This window comes from Balearica regulorum, chromosome 1 (assembly GCF_011004875.1).
Source record: "Balearica regulorum gibbericeps isolate bBalReg1 chromosome 1, bBalReg1.pri, whole genome shotgun sequence".
Lineage (NCBI taxonomy): Eukaryota > Metazoa > Chordata > Aves > Gruiformes > Gruidae > Balearica > Balearica regulorum.
In genome coordinates, this window is record NC_046184.1 from 137566282 (window position 1) to 137592460 (window position 26179).

A 26179-nucleotide genomic window follows, 5' to 3' on the forward strand; every position below is an offset into this window, starting at 1 on the left:
AGCAGTTAACACTCCCAGATGTTTTCCCTGGTCCTCTGTGGAGATTGCCAACCCTTGACCAAGGGGAGCTGCAGATGTTAGGAAGCAATTCCTTGAACCACTGCAGCTTTCACTGTGCCTTGCTAAGTCTGCTGGCACTGATTCCAGGTTCTCTCACTGTTCAAAGCTGTAAATTTGGGGTTTTCAAGAGCTGCTTCAAATTTTCTTCAGCTCTCCCTGACATTGGGTAGCGGTTTGTAGACAGGAGGCTGCCAATTGTTGAGGGTATTAACAGCATCAGCCATCAAATCTCAGTCTTGTTACTGTTGTGATTTGGTCCTCTGTCCTCACCCTGAAATGGACTGGAAGGGCTCATGAGCAATCACTGCTTCTCCACCAGGAAACAGGACCAAAGGGTGGGTATGAGGCTTTATGTCTTCCACTGCTGTGCTGGAAACATGCTGGGCTTCCTCTTCCTGAGCAGTGGTTGAGCACACCCAAGTCAAGGCCATTTGGGGGAAGGTGCTGGTGGCAGCCTTGAGATCGCTCTGGAGTCTCTGCAGAGCTTTCCCTGTGGCACCTGAGCTCTGTAGCAGTACCAGTAAATGTGATAAGCACATCACACGCTATCAATGTAATAATGAACATAACTGATTAAGGTCAATCTCTTTAATTGCATTACGGACTTACACTATCCAAAGGAGTACATGCTGTGGAATGATGCATTTGGCAGTCAGGTTTCTATGTTATTTTGAAAGTCATAACAAACCATTGGCATGCAGACTTCCCTGTCTGTCTTCAGGAGAAGCAGATAAATTTTGTTTTATTCTAAATGGTTTACGAAATGACTGTTCTAAAGAGTTGAGTTTCATGCAGTATAGTTTCAGGTGGGTGTGGATTAATCATAAGAGCAAGAGACAAGATGTCCTGCTTAGGTCAAATCTCTTTTTTTCTGTCATTATGTGAAGGCCTGTAAATCTCTAGCCATAAGGCCACCCAGGTGTGCATATGTAGCAAGAACTTAGGCTGTCATTTTCAAAGGAGTTGAAGACACTTAGGTGCTATTGAAATGCGGTTTACAGTTCATTAAACCTTCAGTAATTATTGATTTCCATAAATAAATATTTATTATCTGTATTGTAGTAATAACAGGTACATTTCTCGAGTAGAAGCTTTTGCTCTGTTAGGTGCAGGAGATAACTGAAGAAGATTTTAGCTGAATACTAGCACACAAAAAAATTGATCCATGTGTATATTTTTAATTTTTTTTTCAATTTTTTTTTTTTTTTTTTTGCCATTGAAGGACAGGCAAAATATGAAAATGAAACCTCAATTACAAAAAAAAAAATAATAGCTCCAGTAGATTATTCTACTGAACACATTTTTGAAACGTAGCTGATGGGACCAATGCAGTACTGCATAGCTTTCACAACAGTTGGCCTCAATTAGTACAAAATCTCTAAAGTGCAGCACTAATATTTCCAGAAGATTGTAGGGTTTTATTCTTCTCCTTTTGTTTATATTCCCTTCTTGGATGACTGCACTTACTTTAGTTCATTTTTCTCTCTCTTTATTAATACCCATCTGTCCAAGGGTTCCTCTGTTGAGGGGAAAAAAAACCACAAACGCATTGGTAAGCTTCCGTGCTACAATATTTAGAGCATCACAAATCACAGTCATATCATGAAACACATTTGAATGTTTCCTTATGCCCCTTGGTTGAAAGAGGCTGCTTGGAAATGCATCTGCACTTTAGTCCTTGGAAACATACATCAGTAAACCAGGGACATGAACTATAAAAATTCTTAATGGAAAGTAAAATAGATGTTTCATAAAAATAGGTTGTTGCCAAAGTAAAGGTGGAATTCCTTCAAAGGCACTGTTTTTGAGGCCATTATTTGTGGCTAACGAAAGTTGGAGATCTGACAGCAAAAATACCTTTCAGAGTGGCCTTTCTTTTCCTTTAATTCAAGCATATTGTGGTTGTTTCAGCTTGAGTGCCCTCCTTCCTCACTCTGTGACAGCTGGAGGGAACACTAGTAAGCACAAAGATTTTTTTTTTTTAATTTTATTTTTTGCATGATGGTGTAGCATGTAGGGAAGATGATTAGAAATGAGGTTCCCACTGAGACAAGTATGCAGGAAGGCGCACCAGTCTTTCAAAGAAAGACTCGTTTGTTTCTTATTTTGGTGCTTGGCTTTGTAGAGAATACAAACAAAGAAAATTTAGACCTAAGAAGTTTGCTTCAAGTTTCACTTCTTTAAACAGGTCTTTAAAAGAAACCTGTGTGTTAATATGGGAGAAGAATGTATAGCTTGCTACACAGAGATCTTGTTTGTTGATTTAAAATAACAAACAAACAAAAAACCAAAACCAACCAGAGGGACAACTTTTTATTAAAGTGTTTGGGTTGTTTCCTAGAATTATTTAATTAGCAATGACATTGAAGTTTAGGTTGTAATACTCATATGGTCGTGATGTTATGATAGGAGCTTTTTATGTAAGGCTGAAAAAAAGTGAGTTGTATAGCCAACAGAAATTATATGCATCTATATTAGAAAGGATAGCTAGGAAATAAATAAAAATTAACTTGGAGAGATTGAGCATGAAAGCATGAGTGTTTGGAGGCTTTCCCGAAATTATATTTTTTAAATACCATTTAGCCAATCTATGGTAAGATAGGCTAGGCAAACACTGCTTTCAAGTCAACAGTGAAGAGTGTTGACTCTTCCTATTGATATATGCTTCAACGAAACTTTGATAATTTTAGTGTGATGGTCAGAAACAAACCTAGAAAAAATAACAAGTCAATTGTACCCATTAATCACAGTTTAATGTGACCACTAACACATCAATTGTGCTGGGGCATTTGAAACTAAAGCTATTTTAATACTAATTATTTTCAAAATCAGGAGTTCCTATGTGGTTATATTGATAAAACAATTCCTTTGCAACAATTTATTGATCATGTAAGTTACTACTGCAATTAGTGAAATGTTGTTGAAAAGTCTATTGGACGGTATGGCTGCAAACTTATATGTCAGATGCATCCCCTAAACTCAGTTGAGAAGGAAATATTTTACTGATTGCATCAGTAAACCTCTTCTGTTGTATCTCACAGCTCCCAACCCACCCACCATTCGAGAAGAGCTCTGCACAGCTTCTTATGATACCATTACTGTCCATTGGACATCGGATGATGAGTTCAGTGTGGTCTCTTATGAACTGCAGTACACCATCTTCACCGGACAAGCTAATGTTGTTAGTAAGTACAAACTTTCTCTTTTCTAATTCTGTTTCCTTATGGTTTCTCTGTAAACCAAATGCCTTTAAATATAAATGTACCTGTATGTCTAGAACAAAAGGCAAAAATATTTTTAGGAAGATTTAAAGCCAAAATTTTAAATCCAAACAAATAATGATTTTGAAGGGGTTTAAAATTCAGAATTCATTCATTTAAAATTTCTTGTGTGTTTCCTGGTACTGCCATGTAGTGAGAGCTTGTGAAGACTAAAACCAGCACATATTCCCAGAGGCACAAGTACTGTCCGTGTTAACAGAACTTGTAGAATCATAGAATAGTTTGGGTTGGAAGGGACCTTTAAAGGTCATCAGTCCAACTCCCCCTGCAATGAGCAGGGACATCTTCAACTAGATCAGGTTGCTCAGAGCCCCATTCAGCCTGACCTTGAATGTTTCCAGGGATGAGGCATCTACCACCTCTTTGGGCAACCTGTTCCAGTGTTTCACCACCCTCGTAAAAAATTTCTTCCTTATGTATAGTCTGAATCTACCCTCTTTTAGTTTAAAACCATTGTCCAATTGCAGCAGGCCATACTAAAAAGTTTGTCCCCATCTTACTTATAAGCCCCTTTTAAGTATTGAAAGGCCACAGTAAGGTCTCCCCGGAGCCTTCTCTTCTCCAGGCTGAACAACCTCAACTCTCTCAACCTGTCCTCACAGGGAGGTGCTCCAGCCCTCTGATCATTTTTGTGGCCCTCCTCTGGACCCACTCCAACAAGTCCATGTCCTTCCTGTACTGAGGACCCCCAAGCTGGACACAGTAACTCCAGGTGGAGTCTCACCAGAACAGAGTAGATGGGCAGAATCACTTTCCCTGACCGGCTGGTCACACTGCTTTTGATGTAGCCTAGGATACAGTTGACTTTCTGAGCTGTAAGTACATATTGCCAGGTCATGTTGAGCTTCTCATCAACCTACACCCCCAAATCCTTCTCCACAAGACTTCATAATCCCTTCATTCCCCAGCCTTTATTAATACTCAGGGTTGCCCTGACACAGGTGCAGGACCTTATACTTGGCCTTGTTGACCCTCATGAGGTTCACATGGGCCCACTTCTCAACTTGTTTCTTACATCTTAAGTCTGTTGTTGCAGATGTAGCCACAGGGATAAAGACCTCCTCTTTTCCATTGTTTGGGCTAGTCAGGTCTGTGTTGAACTGGTCATTAGTTAGAACTGCAGCCCCATTGTCATTTAGATACCCTTGGCAAATGTACCTGTGTCAGAAATACAGATTAAGTCCTTCCCTCTGATTTTTACTGTCTTCAAGGCTACAAAGCATAGGTGTCAGTATACCAAAGGCTAGGGCAGCAAACATCAGGGGAGCAACAATTAATATGGTGACTTTGTTCAACTTATAATGACGTAACTGTCAAATGTGTCATAGCACATTTTTTATTAAATACATTCTCTGTTTTGAATTTGTGACTTTCCTGAATGAACAAGCTTACTGATTATTCCTTGGATTGTTTTGTTGTTAAATAACTATTCCTCCGAGAAAATTATATTGTCTAACCTTTGGCCAGGAAGCCAACACTTCTGGGTTCAGTGCATAGCAATCATTGACTATGAATTTGGAGAAATCATTTAACTTCTTCCTGTTCCCTGTATGTTTGAGGGGAATGCCACTAGCTGACATGTACTTGCTTTATGAAACTGAAGGATACTGAAATGAACCAAATCAATCAAAAGGAGGAGTTCATTCACTCAACATGTACTTGGAACTCATTGCCACAGAAGGTTGTTGATTAAAAGTCTGAGTTCAAGAAATGACTGGACAGATCATGCAAGGAAAATCCACTGAGAACAATGAAGTGCAGAGACTTCTTCCTGGCTCAGGAAGTCCCTGAGCTGTAAGCTGTTGGGGCCTGGGAGAGCAGGGTGAGAAGAGATCACTGTGTGCTTTCCCTGTTCCTTAACACCTTCCTACCCTCTCGCTTTTGTCAGATACCCCAGGCACGCAATGAGCTAGATAGGCTTAGCTCTGACCCAGCGCAGAAATGATTTCGTTCTTACAAATTTTGTTGAGATGCTTTGATGAAAGTCAGTGCTGTGGATGTGTTTACATACTGTATATCGGTAGAAAAATGGTATGGTCTATGCCAAGTCTCAGTACTGAGCCAAACTCTTGCACTGACTCCTCTGTTGGTGTGAGCACTTCATTTTCTCCATTGCTAAATTGGAGTTAGTTCTCCAAGCCATCTGAAAGGATATCTGAGGCATCATGCACTGGCATTTTAAAACCATTTTTAAGTAGCATACTGTGAATATATCATGGTATTCAGGATTGACTGCAAAATCAGGTGGACTGTTGAAAGTTTGATGAGTGTTTTGCTGAAACCTCCGTTTAGTATTTCACTAAACAGCCTAATTTTGGACAACACCCTGTAAAATTTAAGACTACCGAAAAGACCAAGTAACCTTCAACAGATGCTCCATCTGAGCAAGCTGGATACAAAAAAGGTCTAATAGTAATTTGGAACAAATTGGAGCATGATAGATAAGGAAGGAAGAGCTTCCCTGATTAATCACTACTAAGCAGAGAGGTATTAATGATAATGCAGTACGGTGCTTGTTTTCTGATCCATTTTCATCTGTGGCTTTATGTTAGAAGGCTTTATGCAAGTCAGTTATTGGCACTACGTGTGAACACGGCAGCAGAAAGGTGTGCCATTTCCACACCTTTGTGATATGGGGTTTTACTCTTTGCTTACTAGAGAATAAATAACAAGGTATGCCATTTTTAGGCTGTATTGCAGGTTTCCCATGTGAAGGCAAAAGCTTTGATCTGCAAAAGATGTATCAATTAGTCTACTTTCGGAGATGTAATATGATAATTTTGGGGTATAGCATGAAGTGCTTAGTGTGCAGTCTGAACTTTCATTTTATCACTTTGCAAAAATGTTATCAAAAGTTTGAAGAGAAAACAAATCAACACTGTAAGAAACTTTGTTTACAAAATGCTCTGCAGATCTTAAATGATAGTAGAAAGAAATGAAAGAACTGGCCTTTTTTTTAAAAAAAAAAAATGCAATAACTCTTACACAAATATCCTGGCTGTTAGTTTCAGTTTAATTGAAAGCTATAATATTAACCCAGATTAAATACATGCATATATAAGTATATGTGGAAAAGTTTTCTAAATGTTGTAAAGCTTTTTTTTTCTAATCTCATTATTTAATGTAGACTTGAACACCTCCAATGGAGATGTTCCTGCCAAATCTAACTGGTACAGATCTGCCCAGGTTTCTAACACATGGGGAGTTCCTAGTTCATTCCAACTTCCACGGTATTGGAGATTTGCCCACTAAACTCCTGATTTTACTCAGAACACTGCTCAGATATTTCTTCACTTTGTTGCATTATATTCTTTGTCCTGCATAAGGGTCTGATATCCCAACTTTTATAGATGACTTTCCATGATTGCCCCTAGAGTATCAAAGTGTACCCTAATAGTGTGGTATAACACAGAGAGCTATTTTCACTGTAAGTGGCGTTAGCAGGTACTGCACTGCAGCCACTGTGTTTTGATGAACTGAGGCTAGGTGATCTTTTTTTTTAAATCCTGTTTTAATGGAATAGATTTTGGATGAGCACAAATTTCTTTCTATTTATGGCATTTGCATACTGTTGCACATAATTATTTTTAAAAATTTATTTCTCTGTCATACCCCAAAAAGTTTCCATTGGTATTGTGTGTTGCCTGTAGCAGATAATGTAAACAGGTTCATAGATCATCTTCAGTTCTGTGTTTTTGTAGCTATGAATTAGTCACGAGGGAGTAGCTAGAGTACTGCATTATACCAACAAGCTTTTTTCCCCTGAGACAATAGGAATCACTTTGCATACATACCCACCTACCGTGCTAATGGAAGTTGTTATTTTGGAATCCGTTTCTTAAAACCACATAGCCAGACTGACTGCACTTTCCACTCCCCAGTACATTTCCCTCACCAGAGGCATATATCATTCAGAGATTGCTAATAATTCAGTAAGAAAAACAAGAAATGCTGTGTTTTTCTAGTGTATTTTCTATCCAACATAATCAACTATATTCTTTTTTATTAACTGAAAAATTGGAGAGTTAACATTTGATGGAAAAGATCCAACTAGAGTATTTCATTTTGAATCCTATTTCATACAGGAAAGATTATTTCCAAATGTGGCCAAACTGCTTGGCTATTAAATGTTTGGCAGCCCTGTTCTGTGCATAAGAGCAATACAGAACTTTAAATTAAGCAGGCTTTTACTAAAGCAGTTGTTCTCAGTCATACCATTCACACATTTGCATTTCTGAGAGGCAGCTAATCACCTGCAATCTGAATATTGTAAAGACTTTTAACATCACTTTGTCACTAGCTAGCTAACATGCATTATAATTTCATTAGCCATTTCAATAAATTTTCAAGTATTTATTGAGTATGCATTTTTTTAACATCATGGAATTGCTTCAGTGTGCTTCAGGAAGGTTAAAATTTAAACACCCCGCTTTTTGATAGCTGCAATACAAGATGTCTTCATGAAAAACACATCTTTCTGTCTCTTCAAGACAAAAACAGTCAATAATTCTCTCTTTCCCAGTAACTGGAATTTAGGTTAGTTAGTTAATTTCATTGGCTAAATACTAAAATTCACTGTGTTAAAGATACACTGTACTGTCAGAACCTTCCCAGTGTTACTCTTCCTATGAGGTGGGATACAATTTTGCTGAAAGATCTAAGACAATTAGAAGCCCAAGCTTCCATGAGAAACAATAAGTTAATGATTCACCAATTATTTTTTTAATATTCTAGCTTTTGTCTGTTTCTGCAATTAATTTATTAAAAACAGATTCCTTACAATCTTCAGATTGCTACTGAGGATTTTAGTGAGTATGTTTTAATGGCACAAAAGCAAGTTTGAGATAAAAGCTCAAAAAAGACAACTTCTGCCTCTTGAAGAGTATAAAAAGAGTGTATTTCTTAAAAAAAAAAAGTGATGTGTTTTGCAGAAATCCTGCGTTATTATTTTCTTTAACGTGGGAATGCAGAGTGGGGGTGGAGAGCTATCTGTTACCTTTACCTACTGTATTTGTTCTACCAATTTCAATTGGTAATAATTTATTTAAATAAAGCATTTTAAAATCATTAAAATACTCAAGAGATTAAATAACCTTCCCATGACTTTTGTGCTCCTCTTCCAGTTTTCAAGAAGATATATTTTATTAAAATCTGCCAGTGTAAATTTTAGGAGGATTTACACCTTGGGATTTTTCCCATCTGTTTTTTTAAAGTGCATCAACAGCCAGCACCAGGGAAATAGCTTTACAAATTATTACCTCCAGACTCTGAGAAACTTGTTTTGAAAACTCACACATCCTGTATGGACATCACTGTGCTCACTGCACGATTCCAGGATGTAATTTAAATTCTCTACATTTTTGTAGGCTACAGTTTTAAAATACATTGTTTTACCACCTGCATAATTCTGTAAAAAGCCCTGGGTTTTGAAACAAGAAACCTGAATGTAGCCTGGATTAGGAGTGCGTACAATAGAAGACCCTTAGCTCCTGCTGCTGTGCCACTGAGGAGAAGATGTGTGCTTTTCCACTTAGCCTGCTGCCACCGGCAGGGAGCTGAGGGGGTAAAAGCTAGCCCCCGATACCCACGTTACCAGGCTGCTTCCTCATTTCCCTGAACTTTCTTAATCATCTTTTGTATTCAGAGAAGAAAGGCTGTCCTGATAGGGCAGAACTGGAGACAAATCCTTTTGATGTAGTGACAAAATACTCTTTCATACCTAAATGCTTAACTTGGCTGCCACTAGTTACTATTCTCCATTCTGAAGGATTTTGGACTTGTAGATTGACACCACCAAAGCTTCATTCCCAAGATTTCTAGAATCAAAGTTCAGTTTAAAGCCTGTTATCAAATAGCTCACAGTCAGGAATCACATGGATATATCACTGAGCCCCTTGGTGCAGAGGCAAGACCTGAGTTTGTTGGGACAGCAAGGCTTGTTGAGCAAAGTAACCCAGTCACTGCACATCCAACATTTATTGTACACTGGTAGTCTGGGGTGCCTAAGACTGGAAGGACAAACAAAAGAAACCCAACGTGCCTTGTGTCATCAAAGAGGATAGAGTCTTCCCTTAGAACATGAATCAGGTCAAACGAAGGGTTCTCAACTTTCTCTATTGACTATGCAGATATTTTAGGGTAGGTAAGGTCCTAGCTCAGGAACTCTCCTCTTTGTTGGAGGTCAGGTGGGATGAACGTACACCTGCCTGTGAGCATTTTGCCATTAACCCCAGCAGCAGGAGCCAATATGTAGCAATACCTAAAATTATTGTGGCTCTGCGTTCTGTACAGAAATCTAAATTAGCCATTAACTGGATTATTTAATAATATAATAATTTACCCTGTGTGAGTATTTACAGACTAGTGAGTATCAGGTATGTAAATCCACATACATGGGAGGAAAAGAAAGACTGGAGAGGAGACTCATAGCAGTGCAGCTGTACCTTTACAGTCCTTCATATATCTATTTAGATCCAAGTTATATACCTTGTTAAGGAGCGATCAGCCTCTAGAGGGTAAGATAAAAAGTGTAATGCAAGTCTGAAAAATGTGCCCTTTAGAGAATTGTAGTGACTAATACAAATCTAGTTTTGAGATGATTTAGTAAAAATCCTGGTCATTTCTGTGTCTGCATAAGGGTTTGTTTCAAATGGCCTAGGTATACCATAGGCCTTTGCTTTCAGAGCATGGTTGTTGAAGGAGAAGACGCTTCCAGGACCACTGTCTGGATTCATGCCACTCACTGTCATATATTATTTGATACCCCATCAGAGGTACTTCTTGGTCATCCCGGGCTCTCTCTAAATCCAGTGCTTCATTTTGGTTTATTTTAACTTAACACTTATTTTGCAATAGCACCTACAAGTCAGGTAAGTGATGGTATCAATGTGGTAGTTCAGCTACAGAACAACTGTGCCTTTACTCTAACACCTGTGGCAAATTTTTATTGGGAAAAGATGAGGATTGCTCTGAGCAGTCAGTGAAATATTTTATGCCAGGAAACTGCTGCTTTTATTTCCTTTCTTCCTCTTAGGAAACCCATTCACACCCAGCCTAAAAAAATAAATACCTTTCAGTAGGTATGGTTCAGTGAAACAAGATGTGGACTGATGTTGCTATGAGCAGTTTACTACGGGTGCTAGGCACAACTGGGGTTTTCATGGAGTATAACACTGGGTTCTTTTTTCCCAGGAGGCAGACAGATGATTGCTCTATATGATCTAGTTTTTCAATAGTCTTGAGAAAAACAGTGCTGCGATGTTGGTTTTTGCTGCTTCTATCCACATATAGCAAACCATTTGAATCCCTTGTAGCTGATATATAGGGAGGCTATATGTGGTCAGGATGTTCACGGGATGGAGCACAAAGAACACACTAGAATTCTTTTTTCTCACGTTACACCAGGAAACTGCCACAAAGAAATGTTCTTATTCTGGTAAATCATGGTCCAAAGGCCACAACCCATGTGTGAACTCAGCCACAGGTTTAGACTTCCAGACTTAAAATCAGAGTGTCGGGCAGGTTCATCTCACCTCATTTCAAACACCTGAAGTTAGACATCTCACATGCGCTAGTCACCTAGGCTTCCTCTGTGGCTGAGAAAAGAGAGGCTCTTGTGGTAGGATGTTCACACCTGGAGAAGTGAAAGAAACTACTCACTGATTTTTGCCTCTCGTCAGAGCCCAGAAAAATATATTAGGCATTGCAGCTTTTCATTAGATGCCAAGGTGATATGAGTCCCACCTAAAACTGTGCCTCAGTTAGTTACCCGTTTGAACAGCAGGATGAACAGCTGCCTTTCTCTCAAGGATGTTATGTAATATAAGAGAACTTTGAGATAAAAGCTACGTAATTCTTAGATTGAAATTTGGGATAAGAGTTCTGTTTCTAACAATCTTTTGTTACGAAAGGCACATTCCAAATGAGGAAGGAATCTCCCAGTATGGTTATGAATTGTCTATGAGTCTGTATCACAGGTCTTTTTCTTTCAAGTTTTCTGCCCAGCAGCCTTTTAATTTTTACTTTACAATAAGATTTTGTATTACCTAATATGCAGAGCTGAAATTACTCCTAACTTCTAAAAGGTTCTCTTCACTAGTACTTACTGGTTTGCTGGTAAAACATGAGTTAAAAGCTGAAAGCTATTCTTTCATAACACAATAGCTTTCATAACATGTTCTATGTGCAGTAAAGGCAGAGACCAGTAAGTCTGTCAGGTTCCTAATCCAGTCTTACACGCATGCATACACTTCCACTTGCATGTATCTTTTTCTAGCTGTGTAGCTATATAAAAGGTTGTGAATGTATATACACTTCATGAATGTTAAATTTTTTATTTATGTAAACATTTTTAAGAAGAGAGCTATCAGACTGGGGATCCATTAAACCAGGAACTGTTCAAAATGTATACTGCCATTGCAGTGTTATCTCACAGTAGGAAAAATTTATATAGACGAATAAGTTCATCTTAATGGAGTACTTTCCTGTTTTGCAGATGATATTTCTCCTTCCTTATTTTACTTACTTCCTACATATTATACTTCTGTGGTAGGCATCAAACATAACCCAAAAAGTTTGTAACTGGAAAATTATCCAACTCTTCCCCAGCTGACATCTAACCATGAGGACATAAATCAGAAAGTTGCATCCATTAAATTTACTGGCTTAGATTACATCCTGGCAAAGTCTGGAGTGTAAGAGCCAAACTTGCTCTGGAGCCCGCGCTCTACCCTGTTTGGCCTCCCATGATTTGCTTCAGGTCCTGAAGAATGCATACCTGGGGACTGTCAGCAAAGGTGCCTCCCCAGCCCCCCTGGCATTACTGCTTACCTTAGTTTTCTGAGGCTTAAACTGAGTTCATTAATCCAAATGGTAGATTGATGGGATCTCCATAATCCTCTAGTTCTTAAGCAATAAAGAATTCCTTGTGCCGGGATATGGAAAATCTCAGACTGCTCATGCCTCCACTGAGTCGTTTCTTAAATTGTCATTTTTTATGGTTGACTTCACATATCAAGAACTTAAAAGGTTCAGCCACTCGCTCAGCTCCCCCTCCCTGCAGTGGGATGGGGAGGAGAATGAAAAAACCTCATGGGTTGACATAAAGACTGTTTAATAAGATAACAAAGGAAAATAACAACAACAACAATAATAATATAAAACAAGTGATGCACAAATGCAATTGCTCACCACCTGCAAAAACAACCTGATGACCAGTCTGTTTCTTAGCGGTGATTGTGCCTCCCGGCTCGCTTCCCCAATTCTATAGGGAGCATGATGCTCTATGGTAGGGAAGTATAACAGACTTTAGCCAGCCCGGCCAGCTGTCCTGGCTGTGCTCTCCCAGCTTCTGTTGCACCTGGCAGGGCGTGAGAAGCTGAAAAGTCCTTGACTGAGTGTAGGCACTACAACCACCCAGCAACAACTAAACACATCAGTGTGTTATCAACATGATTCTCATCCTAAATCCAAACCACAGCACTATATTGGCTACTGGGATGAAAATTAACTCTATCTCAACCGAAACCAGCACAGGTACTTCAGCTGAGGGCTGATGAAATGAATTAGTGGAATTAAGTAGCGACTCAGTGAATGTAACAACACTTTAGAAGGTACAGAAATAAAATTCCTATCAGTCCTTGGGTGCTGTAAATGTTCCTTCATTAGAAAGTGTTTAGTGTGGTATGACTAATGTGCTCTGTTTGAAATTGCAGGTTTATGCAACTCAGCCGACAGCTGGATGATTGTTCCCAATATCAAACAAAACCACTACACAGTGCATGGGTTGCAGAGTGGCACGAAGTACATCTTCATTGTTAAGGCCATTAATCAGGCGGGCAGCAGAAGCAGCGAGCCTGGCAAACTCAAGACAAACAGTGAGTAATGCGAAATCTGGCACGCACGCATTCTTCTCCTTTCTTGTCTTCCTTTTTAGGTTTGATCTTTGGAAGATACAAGAGTACAGAGCAGTTTAACTTGTTTAAAATGCTTCCCACAATGAAAGCCACTTATTTAACTTAATTCAAGATTGCCAGAGTCTTCAGTAGTGCAGAAATTACTTTTTTTTTGAGAGAGAGATGCATCTGTAGTTTGGTCACTGGAAATATCATTTAGGAACAAAGCATCACATGTGAAATGATTGAAAATACTCTTTTGTGGTTTTGTTTTAATGTCCTCTCTATTCTTTTTCCTCTACAAAGCAAGAACTTTTCTTATGTTTGCAATAAAACATTTTATTTTTGTATAATGTTCATAAGATAATTGCTAGTTTAATTTTATCCTCCAAAATTATCTCTTTCTTAGGACACTGGAAAAGTTTCTTAACTTCATCTCCCTCAGTTTTTTATGGAGTTCAACAAGGTGGTAGAGTAGTCAGAGATTCCACTTCAAAAAAACAATGGTTACACAAATTATTAGCAGATGTAGTATAGCAATTTTAAGACTGGTTTTCAGCCTTTTTCTTCTTGCGTCCCAGCCAACCCCTCAGTCATGTAGTCATCACAGGCAGCTCTGAGCACTGGAAAGGGAACAGTGGGATTTGTGCATCCTCTGAAATCTGCTTATTGTAGGGGCGGGTGCTCGAAGAGGGACGATACTGAATGTTGCAAGGAGGAGGCTGCAGGGAATGGCACATACACATTTCTCATTTTCCCCTTTCTGCTATTAACCTGGCTTGCATTTCTGTGTAAAAGCTGCTCATACAAACCCCACATCTGCTACCAAGAATCTGCTTGTTGTTAAACCTGGTAACCTACAAGCAAACGCATAACCAGAGGACCCCTTTGGAAATGGCAATCTTTTATCCTTTTGTCTCTTTGTGACCCAGTATGGCACAAAAGCAATCCCTCAGGTGACTGTGAGAAATGATGTGACCAGATACACTTCAGTACGGAGAAAGACATCCTTCAGATACTGCTTCAGCAGCACAAAGACTACTAACCAGTTAGAGAGGGAGGCTGTAGGTATTTTAGTGCTACCGACTACTCCTTATCTAATTCCTGACCCATCTTTAATAATGTTAATTGAGAATTAGTATTGCCTCAATCATCTCCCATTTTAAATGTCTGCATTTTCAGATTGCCTAGAGCTCTGAACCAACACATATTGACTGTTACTGTTCAGATGAACTTAATTTCTTCTTAGCCCCCACATTAAAGTTTTCAGGTTTACTGCATGAGAAATGCTTAACTATTCCTTTGTAAACTCTGAACAGTTTGCATCTTATTTGCAGTACACGTGTCAGTGCTTCACACAGATCTCATGAAAGTGCTCGTTTCTGTTTTCTGTGCATGTCATCAAATCTTCCACTTTCATTTTTCTTCCCTTGATGTGAAAGACAGTTAGAAGGGAAAAGGACTTTGCTGGACCACTCATAGAGTCATACTTTCCTAGTTGTCTCCTGGTGGAGGTAAATGATCATTCTGCTTTTTGACACAATGAGCAAGCCTGTCAGAATTGTGGTGGGCTTTGTATATCTACAGGGTTCGGTTTACCAAAAAGCTTCCTGTTATTGTCTACAACCCTTGTGCTACAGCCGAAGGTACTTGCCAAGAGCAACAGCCTCAGTAATGTTTTTACACCATATTATTTGGACCAAGTTACAGTTCACTTCCTTCTTTTTAATGCACAGTATCCAGCGCCACATGGGCATCCTTCCAAAGCGATCCTGAATTGTTGACTGTGCTTGTTATAAATAAAGCTGTGAGTGAATGAGCAGACAAGGCTAGTGCTTCTTCTTATTTTCAAACTAATTTTGTGGGATTTGAAATCATGCTTTTTAGTAGTAAAGATGAAGATGTTATTATGGAGCTTTGTCCCTAGAGAATTAATAAAATGCAACTTATTCTAAATCTAATATGCTGTGAAAAAAGCAACCCTCAGACCTTTATTAGCATGTATATTGGTTTCAATTACATGCAAGAATTAGAGTATTTGGGTTACTTCTAGGTCAGAGATAATGGGCATGATGATTATGCAGGGCTCTTTTCAGGGATTATCGACATGGGGAAGTTAGTGCACAATGAGATTGACAGTAAACTGACAATGCAAACTAGCTGTTGCAGGGAGCAGAATAGGTTAGTCTATCTCAAGGACGCTTCAGAGGAGGAGATTAATATGGTTATGTAATCTTGGGGACTTCTTAGAGGCTCACTAATCCACTCTCCTTTCCAAAATCAAAGCCAAACCATTCTTCTGCCATCTTTGTCTCTGCCTCTCTAGGTCAGCCATTTAAACTGGACCCCAAATCTGCTCATAGAAAATTGAAAGTGTCTCATGATAACTTGACAGTGGAACGTGATGAAACATCCTCCAAGAAGAGTCACACACCGGAGCGATTCACAAGCCAAGGGAGCTACGGAGTAGCTGGCAATGTGTTCATTGACAGTGGGCGGCATTACTGGGAAGTGGTTATAAGTGGGAGTACGTGGTAGGTATATAAAAATATATGTGAAAAGAATCGCTAGTTCACACCAAAAGTCCGTGAAGGTTCCAGCACAGTTTGTCTGACAGAGACCAGTAGCAGAGGCATGGGGAATGGTACAAGAGCAGGACCAACACATACTTTCACATTGTTTGTCAGACTATTTTCCCAGTCTCCAGCACTTTCAGACTCTGGAACTAAGTCTGATCGATAGAGCATCTTTATATTTAGCAGCCCTCACAGGACTTTTCCTTCATGATTCAGGATGGTTGTTTTCTGAACCCACATACATACAGTAAATTTTAAGATTTTATTAAATTGGAGAGCTCACAAAGTTTCATCTTGTTTATACAACAGAGTGAACTTTGTAAGTGTGATCATTTATTTACTAAACATGAAAAATCTTAGCATCCTTCAGTAAAAAAAAAAAAAATTAAAAAAATATGAGGACAGTTTGATGATCCAGTTTCACAGGGGTGGAGGTCAGATTTGCTTCTGGGGAGGGGGCGCCGAGCAGCAGAGCTGTAGGTCTGTGCCCCAGGGTTTGAAGCAAGGGGCAGGAAATGGAGGAGTGCATTCCTCCACTCCTGAATGATCCTCTGTGTGATTCAGGGGTGTATTGCAGAGGCCCTTTAGTCAGTGGAAGAGATGTCATCCTTTGGGATTCAAAGGCAGCAATCATGATGGAAATTAATGGAATGGAAAAATCGGTAAGGTCTTCAGGTACGCCCGCTGTCTCAAACAAGAAAAATGCTGTTTGCCTGTACCAATGCTAAGGAATGGAAATAGAGTAATTTATGGCACATTAATCTCTGTTGGTTGAAAGCTCAACAAATACTGGAGTGTGTCTAGAACGTGAGGAACTTTTACAGTTCTGTTATATATGAGAAATCAGGTATTTGCCCTCAGTGTCCATTAATGAGAACATTTTCACAATCCTTTTACCCTGCACATCTCACCATAAATTATGGTTTGCAGAGCAAATGTCTTCACCTACAATTGCTTCGCTTGGCCCAAAACCCAGTCTCAAAAATGCTCATTTGAATTTAAAAACCTCACCAACATCTGGCAAAACATACTTGGGAATGGCAAAAATGGGTTTTTTAACGTGTCCTTTGATGTTTACTCTTGCATTCCTCCTTCTGGGCTATATATTAAAGGAGCAAGGAGAGATCAGATTAGCTGACAGATAGCAATGTATTTTAAAATCAATGAATTCCTCTGTATTCATCTGTTTGGAAGTGGAAATTTGAGGCCCACTGATTTAAACTCTGAGTTTCTGAGTACTCAACAATTTTGCTTTTGAACACCAGAGGTGAGTGCTCCAAAAAATTACCATAGCAGCCAAACTACAAACAATGTGAGGAACAATAAAGTTTCTGTGACCTCTAAGACCCAAAAGAGCGATAGGGGGAAAAACAGTAATTAAGCCTGTGCAGATATTTCGGTGGAACGTCACTTAATTAGAACTTAACCAGGAGAAATAAGAGGCTGGGGCATTCCAGTGAGTCTTCTGGGCTAACATTTGACTTCATCGAGAGACAAACGTGGCAGGAAGCATTTGTTTCCTTGAGTTGTTTTTTGTTTTGCAGGTATGCCATTGGTATTTCTTACAAGTCAGCACCAAAGCACGAGTGGATCGGGAAGAATTCTGCCTCCTGGGTGCTTTGCCGCTGCAATAACACATGGGTGGTGCGGCACAACAGCAAAGAAATCCCCATCGAGCCCGCACCTCACCTCCGGCGGGTTGGGATTTTGCTGGACTATGACAATGGTTCCCTTGCTTTCTACGATGCTTTGAACTCCCTACACCTTTACACTTTTGACATTACATTTGGGCAGCCGGTGTGCCCCACATTCACTGTGTGGAATAAGTGTTTGACCATAATAACTGGCTTGCCTATCCCTGACCACCTAGACTCCTCCGAGCAGCTCGCGTGACTGCTAAAAGCCAAAAGGTAGGACGACGCGTCTTTCCCAGGGTGGCCCGGTGGCTGCCCACAGGAGCTTGTCTGGAGGTGGTGGACCGCACGGCATCCCGGCCGTCACTGCCAAATCTGGCCAGAACTGAAAAGGGGAGAATATCTCCTTACTGTGTACTTTGTACGGAAGGACAAGAAGTGGCTTTAATAATATCTCAGAACTTTCTTTTGAAGTTGGTTTTGGTTGGTTGGTTTTGTATTTAGTCTCTTACAGGAAGATTTATAAATTATTTATAAAAAAAAAAAAAAAAAGAGAGAGAAGGGAAAGCCTGGTTTGGAGACCTGGAAAATGACTTATTTGTTTTGCACAGTGATGGTCCTATTAATTAAAGCTTCATCAGCCCTTTACGTCATTTTATTTTTCAGTGGCTAAAAGCAGGAAATTGGAAGGATGAAAACTGTGCAGTGGACAAGTCAGTATACTGCAGGTTTTATTTGGGCCAATATTAGCGCTCTCATTGCCAGTCTTATTGAGTGTGAGATCTCCTAATTTCTACTTTGCACATGGGAATGTGCAGACCGAAAAGAACAAAAATAAACAAGTGAGGAAATGCAGCTAGCCAACACAGCAAAAGAAGAAATTTTAATTTACCTCTGTTCACAAGGCAGTGTTCTCTCTGTTCATAAAAAAACATGTGGAATATCTCCTAGAAATGTGAGTGGATAAATCATCTGGAGATTTATTTTATCGATGGCAACATTCCCATCTACCAGTGCTTCGCCTTTGTGTTTGGAAAACATTGTAGAATCACTGAGGATTTGAAAGACTGATACCATCTCTGAGAATCAGCAACACTGGAGGAGAGCAGCCAATCCAAGGTCTGACTGTAGACTAATTTGATAAAGCACAGCATCGTTTAAGGATTGATTGCAACAGAAGATGTCACGGTTCTGATGGTAGACATGTGAATGCTTGTTGCTGATTTTACAAGGTTCAACATAGCAAGCCCAGCCAACAACTCGGAAGTGAGACAAGCGCCACTTTACCATTGATTTTAAATTAAATACAAATGTTTCATTGTCATACCCTGTGTAGTCTCTATAACAAAGCAAGGAAATCTGTTTTACATGTGCTGTATGGAGAAACACCGCAGCTGGTGTTTGCTCATAGTTATCATTGTCCTGGGTTGTTTGGGAAAGCACAGTTCTCTTTGTGAATGAGGAGTAAAGAACAAGTTTTTGGCAGCAGTAGGAATCTGCACTGGCAGGCCCTACGTTCATCCTGGTGTTGGTGGATGAACTTCAGTGAAGGCAATGGAGGTTGGACCTACTTTATCTCAAAGCTGAATCAGGTGCTTTTTTTTTTTCTCTTTTCCTTCTACCGAATAGAAGCCCTTTGTAATTACTACAATGCTTATGTCTAAATGATCATTTTGGGAGATGCTTGAGGCATATGACAAGTTTAAAAGAATGGTTTTGTTTCAGTGTTTTGTTGCTACTATGCAAGTGGTGAAAATCTGCCTGTGTAGAAAGAGGATAAATTGAATACCAGCTTTAAGAAAAGATTTGCTCAGTAATTTATAACCATGATTTAGGTGTCTTTTGAAAAGGATGCCTTAATGCACTTTGTTCACTAATGGGTCCAAACTAAAATGGTCCCAAGCTCAGCTTCAGATTTTTAAAATACTGATCCTCCAGGTACCAAGCTGTACTACAGTTTGCCTTATGACAATGCAGAAAATTTATGAGCAAGATGAGGAAGATGTACATGCCTATTTGGGTTTTTTCCTTTTTTTAATAGAAAATAAATACCTATCCATGTTCCTTTGATTTCCCTCTACATGCCCTGCTAAATGCTGAATTAAATGGAGAAAAATCTGACAGTATGTTGCCAGTACCATGGCTTTCAGCTGGGGCAGCATCCCATGGTTCACAGGTAGGACCCACTTATCTTTCCAGAGTTGACATAAATAAGCAAAAATCTGTACATATAGTGAACTGCAGTGTTTATCATAGTTTCTTTAATAATAATGTGTACCCTCAAAAATGAAAAAGTAAATAAATCCCCAAACATTACATTTTATAATTGATCACAATGCTACTACTAATACAATCTGAGGTACATTGCCCAGATGATCTGGCCTGGGATCTTTGGAAGAGAGCTAAGAAGGCATGAAAATTCTTATAAAGAGTTTACAGGAGATGACTGATGCAAAGCAGTGATAAAAAGATGCAGGTAGAAAAGAGTTTTAATGTAGGATTACTGCCAAGTTTCTGCCTAAAAGAAAAGGGTATATTACCAAAGTACATGCAGCAAGGCTGTGTATCTTCTCTTTTGCCAGAAATATTAAATCTAGAAGCTGATTTCAGTAGTGGGCAAACTGAAAACACGGTTCAGTGTTTGGCCATACAATGGTGGTAGAGATTGAGCTGGCTGGAAGTAATACCATGAATTTGGAAAGATCCCCAATGATCTCACATATTTTCATTGTAAAGATAGACCGTGAGTCTAAAGACAGATCATGGTTTTGGCCAATGGAAAAAGAATAGTCTGTTATCTACAGGCCTTGCTGTATCATTTTTATTTTAACACAGACTACTTCATTTGGAGCTAAGCCACATTTCTCCAGTGGACTATTCATTCAGCCAGTACTCTTTGTGTGTATATGTTTGTGTATATATGTATTCATATGTATGAGTACACACACACCTGTATATACACAAATATGGTATGTAATTTGTGTATATGCATACATACATGTATACACACACACAGAATGACAGTAATTAGTCAAGTGTTCCTTTTTTGCTTGTTTCTTGAACAATTTCATATTCTGTATGACTATGAGGAAACAAGTTTGCTATGAATGGTATTCTTCTGGACATTTTTTTAACAAACAAAATCTGTTTATTTTACAATACTTGATTCAATGCCTGATTAATCAATAAAAACATCCATTCTAAAATGTAGCTTCCGTGGTCTGTGGCATTTTGCATGGTCCATAGTAATCAATTGAAATCTGGCGGAATGGTAATCCTAGTGTAAAAATAAAACATGGTATTTTAATGTAGTGTACCATCTTAGATGAGGGTTTTCCCCTGTTTTTTGAAAGTTTTGTGACTAGCAATGAGGTAGCATTGAATAATGCCATGTTTTAAAAAGGCAGATTTTTGAGGTAATAGTCTGCTGAGATGCAGGCAATGAATGTAGTAGATAAAACCTGTGTTGGTATAATGATTGTTTCAGAGGTGTATTTAAAACCCAAGCTGGGATTCAGCAGAGTTAGAGCAAACTGTAGCACAATTTCTTTAGAAGACATTAGCATTAGCTGGGAGTAGTCAAAGCTCATCTCTAGCTTGAGGTAGTGGAACAGTGGAGGATTTTTTTCTCTGTGAGGCCAGATAAGATTTTCCGTGCGGGAAAAAGTCATTCAGGAATGTGCTGTAGGTTGTAAATTATTTAGTAGACTGTCTCCAGCCCACTGGAGTAGTTTGCCGTTATTGGCTATCAGAGAGCAATGAGAAAGCTGAAGTTGCTGCATTTTCTGCCATGAGTTTATTCTGTGTCTGGTTTGGGTATCCCATTTCTCAATTGCTCAGTGAAGAGACCCCCACTGAGCAGTGGGTCCCAAGGGTAGGAAGCGTAAAAATCCCTCAGGTGTGGGTGCACAGCGAAAAGCTGGAAATCAGCATATACAGATGAAAATTCATGCATGTTCTTCATTATATTAGCAATAGTAGGACACTAAACAGCAGTGTGCATCATCTGTTTTAATCCTGCATCTTAATTGTAAGGACTGTATTCTTTCCTTGTTAGAAAGACTCAACAGGACACTATCGACAGCACAAATTAAAGTGTCAGCTATTGAACCATTTCATTTTGAGATGGTCAGCATTTATAGCACTATGAAGAACTACTGGCTGCGGGAGATTTCATTAAACTATGATTTGGCATCAAACGCAGTATAACTATTTCTTTCTTAATTATTCTGATAAAGCAGATGCCTAGTAGTTCCCAGATTCTGCTTTGTTACAACAGCACAAATTCCAGATAAGCCCATGCACCAAAACAAAGTGAGAACTGCTAGTGGCTCGTATCTGTATCACCAAAACTGAGGCTGTTTGGTTTACTGTCATTAATAATGTCTTCATTTCTGGTTTAGGAGTGAGGAAGTGTTGGATCCACACAGAAAGTACACACTGGGCCATCTCAGTAACATGCCCTGAAGGCCAGCGGTAGGGCAGCTTTGGGAAGATAGTGATAAACATATATGTGCACAAGTTGCCTATGTAGTGATGTACTGCCAATATTCTTGCAACATCATCTCTAATGTCTTTTCACATACTGACCTTTCCGGTAGTGGAAGTGTGTATTAAGATATAGGAATGTAAAATGCAGTCTTTAGCTTTGTTATTGGGTTGGTTGCCCCTTTAGAAATTAGCATCTTCAGCATAGTGTTCTGAACTTCAACCTTAATCTTTGTCTTCTCCACAGGGAGAAAAGCCCTGGTCACTCCCAAGTGCTGATGGTGGGTGTTCCAGATTATGCAGAGCTGTTTGTTCTTATTGCGCTTTCTGAAGTGAAAGAAACTCTCTTTACATTTTAACCTTTGATTTAGCGGTTGATTTTCATATTAAAAAAATTAAGAGACTAAATAGCAATGATGTTAACAACGCTTCAGTGTGGGTGAGAGTCTTAGTTTGGACCATGAGGCTTAAGGTATCTGTGTACATAAATCTCGGTGCCAGAATAGACTGATTTGTCATTCATGTGGGAGTTGAACAGTACAGGTCCGAGTATTTCCTTGTGAGTTAGGCTTTTGCATTAACTCCACTGTTGGTGCGAAATGTTCTGTTCCATTAATTTTTTTTTAAAAATGGTTTTCTGATTCAAGTGCAGATCATGTTAGTAAGACTGTAAGTAAAATAATCTTTCATCATGTTACTTATTTTGGCAAGTCCTACAGTATCATGTGCCTCTGAACCCGCAGCTGCAGCCATAACCTTTGCAACATCACCTCCGATGTGTGGAATGATGTTAAGCCATTGACCAAGTATTTCACTTGCCCAGGTGGGATTCATCTTGCTTTGAGTAAGGAACTCTAACACAAATGGTGATACCAGTTCAAGATGAGAGGCTCCTATATTTTACAAAGATGATGTAGGAAAGATACGGGCTTGCATGCCATCAGTGTTGAGGCAGTTCTGGTTTAGAAGCATGACAATGTATTAGGAAGACATGAAGTCCACTTTGTTTATTCTTATACTCGTAGTCTTATTCTCCTACAATGCGATCAACAGTGTCACTATTGCAGCTGCCTGAGAGAGGGTTGGAGGTAGCAAAAGAGGGAGTTCTGGAGCAGCACTGAGAGGGACCACTCGGAGTGACAGGACAGCTGGAAACCTGCCACTGCTACCTGCCCTGGCACCACGCTGCAGCTCTGCAAAGCAAGTCTGCACCTATTCTTCTGTTTGTTACGGCTCAGCCTTGATCCACATTCCCAAATGACAGGAAAAAAATATTGCAGTTATATGTTTGAAATCCTAACCTGAATAAAAGCAGCAGGGCAGGGATGACAGCCCCGGGCCTTGATTCTCCTTTATTCACCCAGACTTTTACATCTGCTGACTTCAAAGCAGATAGTTCTGATTTACATAGAAGTAGGTACAAGCCCATGAATCTTCACTTTCCAAAGGGTCAAACTTGAGTTTGAAGCAGGAGCGAACAGCTCAGCATTCCTATTAAATCATGTCTTTGGAGAAAGCACATTAGCTGCTAGCAAAACTGCAGTTTCTCATGAGCTGTTTCCCAAGGCCAGCACAGGTGTGTTTTCAAATGTGTAGTTCTTTTAAAATGTATGGTTCAATAACATTCTTTTTGGGTGAATTGTTCAGGCGATGGTTTGCCGTTTCCTCCAAGCAGGGTGGGAACAATTCTCTTAGCAGGTGCTGTGTTACTTTTATAGAAGTCATGAGAACAACAGATAGATAAGTTATGATATAATGCCGCTGCATAAGACTATTGTTCCTGGACTTCTATTTAAAAATGGATAATAAGTTTAGAAGTCTACTTCCTCTGACTGTAATACACACAGACACATAGTAATTAAGAGTTTTCCAGAAGATCCATGAATTCAGAGAATAGCTTGTAATCAAGCCTTTGAAAGCCAGCAAATGGAGACTTTATGTTTTGCGTAACCTTAGTCATTGAACAGGGGAAAAAAGCTATAGCTGTTTAGATCACTGAAACATTTAAAAAATGACAGCCAACTGCCACACAAGAGGATGTGAAAATTTTCATTAGCAAATTTTTATTTCTCCCTCATTTTTATTTTATATGGAGAACAAACTATTCCACTTGAAAATATTTTTCTGTTATTCTTCCATTTCTTCACCTTTCTTTTCTGTTTTTGTCTCATTTTCAGATTTTAAATATTAGAGTAGCAAGAAGTGTGTGTTTTTAAAAGTTGGTTTTATTTTTCATTTCCTTGAAAATTACCTTTTTCAGGAGGCTTACAGAAAATGAAATAAGTCAAAACACTAATGCAATATGGTATCTTGAAAGTTGAGAATATTTTTGAAGTAGAAGTTAAAGAAGGAATGCAGATAAGCCTGTCACTCTTCTACAATTACTGAATTGTTTGGTTTCATTATTCTGGGCTTAATAGTATACCTCTCTAATTAAAACTGTGTTATGAGACCTGATTAAGGAGCAGAAGTGGAGGAATATTAGATTATTTTAGGATAACTCTGAAACAAATTCTCTTTAATAGCAATATATATATATATTCAACCTCATTAATGTCAGCTCATTTGTGGGGTTTTTTCATTTTTAAATATTGTGTGTCCTCTCTGGGAGTAGTTCCCAAACTAGAAGTGTCTGTCTCTTTTGGGAAGTATACGGTCTAATTCCTTATGGAATTGGGAAAAAAAGTCCTCCCTGTGGCAGGTGTGAAGGTGGTACGAGCACAGCAAGAACATCTCCCACTAGCAGGGGGCAATTTGATCTATATTTTTTGTCATCTTTTCTGTGCAAGTAGTAGTGATGGCCAAACTGAGGACTAAATAAATTCATCCAGATTTTTGGGTGTGGGAAGAGGTGGAAGGCCTCACTGGTGAATCATGAGTAGTGATTACAACCAGTGGTAGACACAACATGGAATTAGAAATTAACAAACGGAGATTTGTTCCTTATACAATCAGTAACATATCCTTTTAATTTCTTCAGGTGACTGTGACCTCTCAATTTGTCCATCAGTTTACATCCACATGCTCGTTGAACATCTGTTAAAGTTGGAATTGAAAATGTTTGAGGGGTTTTTTTAACTGTCAGATTTTTGTCAAACTATCTTGAAAACAAACATTGCTGATATAATGTCAGTAGCTTATGGCAGAGAGTAGAGGTGAGGAATAGCATAGGACCAAGAGGATAAATGCAGCTGCAGACTGAGTTCAGAATAGCATAATACTGCTCATAAACACAATTTCCATCAATTCTAATTGAAATTATTCATGTAGGTGAAGAAAGAGAAACACAACTGAATTCAACCTTGGCGTATGCATGAATAATGGTCAGTACAAAGTAGCACAGAAGCTGAAACAATTGAAAAACAAAACTCTTTTCTGAAAATTAATAGTTGATACTGTTTCTCTTCTAACAGCTGGGTCATAGCATTCCTAGGTTGCATATATTTAGACAAACAGGATGTATTATTAAGAAAGTGCCCCGAGTTATGGTGTAAATTCTTACAAATGCAAGACCAATTGAGGCAATTAGGATAAATCTTTGACTGATATACACAAAAAGAACAGGGAAAAAAAAAGTTATTTATTCTCAATCAATAATTCAAACAACTGTACCCAAACCATCCTTTCTTATTAGAATCCTGATACTGCCTTCCCACATCCCTCCATGGAGACAATGAAACAGGAACACTTTGTCTTTTTGTTCTTATGAAGTCAGTGCTCCATATTCGTGTTACTTGGAAATCTCTCAGGATGAATAAATTTAGTAGGAACAAGTACAGAGTTCCCACCAGTCTTGGAGCCTGAATAAGCCATTAGCCAGTTTCAAGGATAAATTACCATCAAGTTATGAATGCTTTCATGTATTTTTAAATGTGTAAGAAGAAACATGTAGCATTAAAAAGTGGCCAATTCTATATAGATGTGGGAATAGACGTCGTTTTTTCCAGCTACAAAGCTGCTATTTGGTACATGGACAGGAAAATATTTTTATGGACTTGGTATAAAGCACCTGCACTTGTGCTGGTTCTCATGCACATAGAAGTGCTGTAGCCCTAGCTCCTGACAACCTTTTATCTGCCTGGGGAATTCAAAAGCTCTGCAAATCATGCTGAGGGATGGGTTGGTATGTGTGAGTACACCTTTCCCTAAAAGTTCTGGTACTGGCCCAATTTTTCCTGCTTCCCCAAAAGTAAAAGGAGAGCCATGCCAGCTCCCAAAGGTCTTCAGCTCTAATCCTTCCCTGACCT

General features: G+C 39.0%; 1 protein-coding gene across 5 annotated transcripts in view; it reads left to right on the top strand.

The window, feature by feature from the left end:
- Positions 1-25833, top strand: part of MID1 (midline 1) — a 190029-nt gene extending 164196 nt beyond the window's left edge. For 4 of the 5 annotated variants that reach the window (XM_075776588.1, XM_075776560.1, XM_075776580.1 and 1 more), the window contains exons 7-10: positions 3102-3245; positions 13055-13216; positions 15561-15768; positions 17355-25833. In XM_075776588.1, coding sequence (XP_075632703.1) covers positions 3102-3245; positions 13055-13216; positions 15561-15768; positions 17355-17703 — 863 coding nt within the window. In that variant the 3' untranslated portion in view covers positions 17704-25833. The remainder of the gene's footprint in view (positions 1-3101; positions 3246-13054; positions 13217-15560; positions 15769-17354) is intronic. The other variant, XM_075776591.1, reaches the window with a different exon arrangement.
- Positions 25834-26179: the final 346 nt, after the last annotated feature.